At 39.3% G+C, this 8,022-nt stretch overlaps 1 protein-coding gene across 2 annotated transcripts in view; it reads left to right on the forward strand.

Annotated features, from left to right (window-relative positions):
• Positions 1-8,022, forward strand: part of Zbtb10 (zinc finger and BTB domain containing 10) — a 33,251-nt gene that overhangs the window by 5,645 nt on the left and 19,584 nt on the right. For both annotated transcript variants that reach the window (XM_031376330.1, XM_031376331.1), the window contains exon 2: positions 6,823-7,702. In XM_031376330.1, the coding sequence (XP_031232190.1) occupies positions 6,823-7,702 (880 nt within the window). The remainder of the gene's footprint in view (positions 1-6,822; positions 7,703-8,022) is intronic.

Genomic DNA, 8,022 nt, shown 5'->3' on the forward strand with positions numbered 1-8,022 from the left:
AAAAAAAAAAAAAAAAAAACCAAAAAACAAAAAACCTTTGGGGCAGGCTTTTTGATTCTAGGGCTCTGTGCATGCTAGCTAGTCAAGTGCACTGACTTACATCCACCGTGGGAAGAATCTAAGATATTTGTAAGAGAGGACCCTCCATTAGAAAGTAAGGTGTTTACTTGTTTGGTACGGGAGATCGGTATAGTTGTAAGTATCCTCAGAGTTAATTTCAAGAATTAGATCATTCAGAATTTGGCCATTTGGCCCAGAAAGATTTTAAAATTGCTTTAATTATAGTGATTCCCACTGTAGCTTGGTTCAGACCACTTTCTACCCAATTGTGAAGTTCTCAGAGCCCAGATCACTCATTCTGTCAACTCTCTGCAGTGTGCACCCAAATTATTATTATTGTAAGTTTAGTTAACCTTTCCAGAAATTAAACATGAATTCAACCCAGTGATGTGATTGAAATTACTAGTTGGAATACGTTGATGTCAGGTGGGAAAGAGAAAGGTGAGGCAGGTCTGCCAGCCCTTGCTTTGGAAACAGGAAGTCTCAAAGGTTAGGTGGTGTATACTCTTGCTTAGTTGGCTAGTTTTTAACAATTTCGAGAAAAGAATCCTGAAAGCCTTTTTTGTTATCTGTGTGTACATACGTAGTATGTATGAGTACAGGAGCATGTGTGCTATATAATAGCGTGTGTGTGTGTGTGTGTGTGTGTGTGTGTGGACACAAATGGTTAACAGCATCATTTTAAGTAGGGGAGAATCAAATGTGTATGAGTTCCTTATTTAGAAATACCTGCCTAATGCATATGTGGGTTTAGAATTTGAAGAGAACGCTTGTAATAAAGTTCTATATTTGAGGCCAGGTGGTGATGGCAGCACATGCCTTTAAGTTCTAGCACTTGGGAGGCAGAGGCAGGGGAATCTCTGAGTTTGAGGCCAGCCTGGTCTACAGAGTAAGTTTCGGGACAGCCAGGGCTATAGGCCACACACACAATCACATGTATGTAAAACCAAGGATTATAATCACTTGAAATTCAGCTCCTCATTCCTCAAAAAAGAAGTAGAATTTATGGTGAATATGGTATTGTATGGCTTGAATCCTCTACCACATAGGCAGAGGTAGGCCGATCTTTGAGTTGGTCTACATAGTGGATTCCAGGCCAGTAGGGCTATGTAGTGAGTCTGTGCCTGAAAGAAACAACAGAAGTAGAATTTCTAGGGATGATATTTGAGCCATAAAAGAGAATACCATCAGCACACAAGGCACTATATAATAGAGATGGTAGACTGCAGAGGAGAGCTGATTCTACTTTTAATGAAGTAAACTGAATCGACTATTAAGTGTTTGCACCAGTAGAAAATTGTGATTATATTTGCTATGACCTGTTTGTCCTCACATTCTAGAAATTGAATTTGATTTTTAAATTTGGAAGCAGAAGTTTTCTTTCACTATACTGTTTCTAGTGAGTTCTTGAGACAAAGCAATACTAACTTTTATTTACTTCAGGTTCATATACAGATATTTATGAAAATGTCTTTTCTGTTGATTATCATAGACAAAATTCTGAGTAGGAAAGGAAAAAATTTTTTTACACTAAGTAAATTTTTTACACTTCTGTTGTTGCTAATGGGTTGATAAGCTATGGTCAAGTTTATATTACTTCCAGCTAAGGTTAGCTTCCCTCCTTCACCTCAAGGGGGGCTTCCCTTGTGGTTTACAGGCTGGAGTGGAGTTCTCCAAGGTAGCATGGTGAAAGACAGTAATGCTGTCATCTCTCCAGGTCTCATTACCCATCAACATCTGCCTTTCCTAGTTTCAGGGTCTTTGCTTCCTCTAAATACCTTACATCACACTCTTCCCCTTTGTAAATAAGGCATCATGTAATGTAGTAAGGCCTGGCTGGCCTTAAATTTGTTCTTTCCTTCTTATGACTTAACAGTTTTTTGTGTGTATTTGTCTGCATGTGTCTATGTGTAAGCTGAGTCCAGAAGAGGGTGTCGGGTCTCCTGGAACTGGAGTTTACAGACCATTGTGAGACATGACATGGATACCAGGAACTCAATCTAGTTCTTCTCTGCAAGAACAACAAATGCTCTTCACATCTGAGCTATCTCTCCAGCCCCTGAACTCAAATTCTTTGTCACTGAATGATTTTGAACTAATGGTCTTTCTGTCTCCACAACCCCAGTGATTGGGTTGCAGGTACATATCACTGTGCCTGTTTTTTTTTTTTTTTTTAATGCAGTGCTATGCATCAAGCACTGGACACGGGACTTTGTGCATGCCAGACAAGCACTCTACCAATTAAGCTACTATGCTAGAACTATTAACAGTAGGTTCCCAGGTGGTCACAGCGTCTCTTGTCTTCATTCTCTGGTATTGATTCCTCTTCACATTGCTGCCATAGTTCTTCAGTCTGTCAGCCAGTCCAGTGTACTTTTTGTTAAGCCTGGATCTACACACACTGTCTCTCTCTCTATTTGTCTCTTTCTCTCACACTTACAATTAAAAATTCTGTAAGGCACCCATAACAGTGGTTCTTGCCCCTTTTGAAAGATAAGCTTTTATTTATTTGTATGGCACTAGGATTTGAGCCTAGGGTTATCATAGGCAAACATTCCAGCTCTTTTCATTTCATTTCATTTAAAAGACAGGGTTTTGTCAGGCATAGTGGCATATGCCTGTAGTCCCAGCTCTTAGGCAGAGGCAGGCTTATATTTGTGAGTTCCAGGACAGCCAGAGCTACACAGAGAAACCAAAACCAACAAGGCTTCAACTTGAGGTCCTCCTGCTTTAGCTTCCCCAGTCACTGCCACCATTGTAAGCCTTTGTCATCAGGCTCAGCTCTATTTATTTAATTTATTGTGGTCCTTCTATATATAGCTCAGAATGGCCTTGACCTTGTTATTCTCCTGTTCATATCCTAGGTGCTGGAATTACAGGCAAGTGTCACTAGGAATGGAAGTGCTGCTTGTTTATAAATCTGATGGAAGTGAGGGATGTTTACTTGTGGGAAATGTTAAGTGTTTGTGCTTTATGGACACTGGGGTACACTTGCAGTTCTCTTACGAATCTAGACTTTTACAGATGCTACAGAACGTCCTGGTTATCTTTTTAAAGTGGTATCTCATTTGTTTAAAATGTGCAGCCTCCTGCCATATTAATCTCTTACCTTCAGAGCATCTCTAGAGGTCCTCACAGGGAAATTGGAATGGTCACCAGCTATTAGATAGCGTAGACCTGAATCATTTAACATTTTGACTCTTAATACAAAGATTTGATTAAAGGGATTTCTTAATTTACTTGATTCAGCAAATAATGTCTTTTTATTTGTTGTGTCTATTTAGTTCTTTGGCAAAACTTCAAATCTCTTGGGAGAGTGCATATATTCATGACTAGCCCTGGCTGTCCTGGAACTCACTCTGTAGACCAGGCTAGCCTTGAACTCCTGCCTCTGCCTCCCAAGTGCTGGGATTAAAGGCGTACGCCACCACCACCTGGCATGACTTTATTTTTTTTAAAGATTTATTTATATATATGAGTACACTATAGCTATCTTCAGACACCCCAGAAGAGGGCATCAGATCTCATTACGGATGGTTGGGAGTTACCATGTGATTGCTGGGAATTGATCTCAGGACCTCCGGAAGAGCAATCAGTGCTCTTAATTGCTGAACCATCTCTCCAGCCCCTCATGACTTTATTTTGAAGGGCTTTTTTCTTTAAAAAATATTTCTCCTATGTGTATACGTGTTTTGCCTGAGTGTATGTATATGAACAACATATATACCTGGTACCCAAGGAGGCCAGAAAGAGAGGATGTTGAATACCCTGGGCCTGGGATTACAGGAATACATAGTGAGACTCCCTCCATCCAAACAGGGAAAGTAAAACCCACATTTGGAAGTGGTTATATCTAATTACTGCAGCCATCTTAAAGCTACATCACTACATCCTACATCTTCTGAAGTGGCTCCAAATTATGTTATGTAATTATGTTGCATTTGTCATGCAAGATGTCCTTATTTTTAAAAATTACTTAGTCAAAAGCCTACCCACAACACAGCCATACTATACAAATCAAACACTATGTCACCACCATTTTTTTTTTATAGAACAACACCTGCTTTTACAAATACCACCAGTAATTCCTTCCTCACAACTTACTGAAGGACTAAGCTGTGTATAACAGCTATTAAGAAAGCCCTTTACCAAGCTGGAGAGGGCTCAGTATGGTTTGAACATTTGCTGCTATTAAAGTGTGTATGTGTGTTGAGGGGCGAGGGTCACCTTCCCCAAACTTACAGGTTGGCTCAACTGTATATTCCAGGCTGGCTTCCAAAATGAACTTCTTGCTTTGGCTTTCCAAAGTCTGTGATAGTAATCTCTTTATCATACTGCTTGTTATTTAAACTTTAGGTAGTTGATTCTAATGCTAGTTCACTGTCCCCAGACCCTTCATACAAGTGCTGCCCTATTTTGTCAGATGCTCTTCCGAGGGCTCATACCTTTCTTTTCTTTCTTTCTTTTTTTTACTGCAATATCTACTAGGTAGAACTCAGAACCAAATAAATGAACATGCTTGTTAGCCACAGCATGCACAACAAAGTTTAAAGCTAGGTCTGTATCAGAGGAAAGTTCTCTCATGTTTCCTGCTGTCTCTGAAGAGCTTTAGGAAGATAGTGAATTTTATTCAGATGGTCTGTTCTTAAAAGGACCCCGGATTTATCAGGTCACTGTGACTGGTTCTTTTCATAGAAAGTTATGTTATAACTTTATTAATGGGCATTTTTAGAATTGTCATATTTGGCATTTATGTAAGTCTTTGGCTAAATAGTTTGAAATTTTGTATGTTTTAAAAAATAGCCTCTTAGAACTGTGGTACTTGTCATGCATATTCTTTGCCAGGGAGAGTGGAGAAAGGAAAGGGGAGACACAGTAAAGCAAAAGCTTTTCCCTCCCTTCACTGTGTGTTACTGAGCTGCCTCTGCCTTAGTACAGGGATTAAAGGCTTCATTCTACCATGCGTGCTCCATCTATCCCCTAATTTTCTTTCAAAGCAAAGCCTCATTTCTTTCAAAGCAAAAAGTTAATACTTACACTAATGAATAAGTTTGTTTCATTTATTTTATTCTTGACTACTAGAGTTTTTGAAGATCTTTGAGTATTTTAATAGACGAAAAATGGCTACTGCATGAGAGCATGGAGCAGTCTGGTATAATAGGATGGGCTTGGGATGTGTGCTACAGCAGAAGGGCCTCAGGACTGAGGCACTAGGATCAGTGAGGTGAGGCTGCCAAAGGCACACTGCAACTGCTTGCCCATTCTTGAGTCTGGAGCACTTGTCTTTACTACAGGTTCACGGGTGCTCCATCCTGCTCCATGGTCCTGAAGCACCGATGAGTACTAGAATACTAACAGTATGTGCTGTTGCTGTTTTTCTTACTTGACTTAACAATGGGAAAGAGTACAGAGGTACTGCAAAGCAGTATTGAAGTTGGTGGGGATATAAAACTCCACCTGGCTAGTTACTAATGAAGACAAGTTATTAATTACAACTAATTTTAATAATATTACTACCATTTAAGGCCTTAGGGTGAGTGAGTTGCCAAAGGACACATTCTGAAATTAGATCATTACATAGCATGTAAATCTTGAAGATTCATTTTATTATTGGGGTGGGGTGTAGTTACTTTGAAAGCAGAACATGGTACTGTATCCCCAGAGTTAACAGATGGTTGTGAGCCAAACATGGCCTGCTGGGAATTGGACTGAACCCTGCTCCTCTGTGAGAGCAGCTAGTGCTCTTAACCATTAAGTCACTTCTCCAGCCATGTCCCATGTTATATTTTTTTTCTTGCAGTGCTGAGGATTGAACCCAGACAGCACACCCCCTTCTCCCGCCCATTTAGGCTAGTCTCAAACACAGTGTAGTTGAGGATGGCGTTGAACTCTCAGCTTCACCAGTAGTATGATGACAGGTGTTAGGCGCATGTTTAGCTTAATTGGTATATGGGAACCTTAATTTAAAGGGAAGCTAAATAGAATTATAATGGATACTTGCATACCCAATGAAAAGCAAAATTTATATACTTTAAAGTCCCTTGAATTCAGGAATTTTTAATCACCTTATAGATGAGATAGCATTTGTGACTGTAAAGAGAAGGCATTTTGAAAGTTGACTAGAAAAATAACTGGATATGCTCATAGTGGAAAGAAGTTTCCACTAGTTTAGATTTAATTAATATCATTGATGAATAATAATTATTATTAATAAGCTGCTGTATTAGCGTGCTTACCTGAACTTAAAATTCACCTTTCAAATAATGTTAGATAAGGCGATCCGCCTACTTACTATGTGTGAAGTGTAGTGAGAAGAGGCATCTGCTTTCCTGGCTGGTAGAGCAGGCTGATCTGATTTCACATAAATGGTAATGTCTTAAGGAAAATAATTGTTATTTTTATTTTAAATTTGAATGAATTTTAAAATTCATATTCTTAGCTTATGGGAAAAAAAGCCAATGAAATCCTTCTGATCCTCAGATGTCTTTCTCTTGCCCTCCCCCTTCTTCCTTCTCTCCCTCATCCCTCCCTCCCTTCTCCCTCACCCTCCCCCCTTCTCCCTCCCTCTCCTTCTCCTTCTCTCTGATAGTGAGTCAGCCTTGGTTCATTTCTTTTGGGGTTTAATATTTCTATCTCAATGTATAACTAACTATTCATGAATTGACATGCTTGAATAATGATTTATTTTGACAGTTACATTTGTTTTCCTAGGATTCTAAAATGTAAATAAAATTTAATGTTAATGTTTTCCTCCAATTACAGGAGTCAGAAATACCATCAGAGGAAGGGTACTGTGACTTTAACAGTAGGCCAAATGAGAACTCTTACTGCTATCAACTTCTTCGACAACTAGATGAACAGAGAAAGAAAGATATTCTTTGTGATGTCAGCATTGTGGTGAGCGGGAAAATCTTTAAAGCTCATAAGAACATCCTGGTTGCAGGCAGCCGTTTCTTTAAGACTTTATATTGTGTTTCAAACAAAGAAAGCCCTAACCAAAATAATACTACCCACTTAGATATTGCTGCAGTTCAAGGTTTTTCAGTCATCTTGGACTTCCTGTATTCTGGGAACCTGGTGCTCACAAGCCAAAATGCCATTGAAGTGATGACAGTGGCCAGCTACCTTCAAATGAGTGAAGTTGTTCAAACTTGCAGAAATTTCATTAAAGATGCCTTAAACATAAGCATTAAATCAGAAGCTCCGGAGTCTGTAGTTGTGGACTATAATAATAGGAAACCAGTTAGTAGAGAGGGCCTGACTTCATCACGGGATCAGAAGATCGCCAGCTTCTGGGCGACGCGGAACCTTACCAATTTGGCAAGTAATATAAAAATTGAAAATGATGGTTGTGATGACGAGGGCCAAATAGAAAACTACCAGATGAATGACAATAACTGGATCCGGGATGGCTCTCCTGAATTGGCTGAAAATGAATCTCATGGTAAAACAAAAGTGTTTATTTGGAATAATATGACCTCTCAAGAGACTGGTAAAGCAAGGAGGAAACACCAAACGACAAAGAGATTTGTTTATAATATACCACCGAATAGTGAAACAAAGGTAGACGACTGCTCAGTGATGCAGCCACCTGTTGCCTATCCAGAAGAAAGCAAGGCCCTACTCATCAAGGAAGAGCCAGGTAAGTATTCAAAGGTTTGCATTCTAATTGTGTACTTGCTGAAATTTACTTTTTTTCCTTCACTAATTTGCGTGAACATTTATTGTTACAGAACTTTGCTAATTCCAAGATGACTCTGTTTAGCATGATTCTGCTTATCACAGGTCTCCAGAAGCAGGAGTGCTTTTCTTATTGTCACCTAACTGCCATTGTCCTTTGAACAGCTTTTGGGGGAAGAACTATAAGCCTAGTTTCTGGGTGGGGCTGTTTCTGTGGAATTGCACTTTTTCTTTCCAGGCCACAGTGCCCTTCTTTTCAGTATATTTCTTTTTTTTTTTTTT

The sequence above is a fragment of the Mastomys coucha genome, unplaced genomic scaffold, assembly GCF_008632895.1.
Source record: "Mastomys coucha isolate ucsf_1 unplaced genomic scaffold, UCSF_Mcou_1 pScaffold17, whole genome shotgun sequence".
In the NCBI taxonomy this organism is placed as follows: Eukaryota; Metazoa; Chordata; class Mammalia; order Rodentia; family Muridae; genus Mastomys; species Mastomys coucha.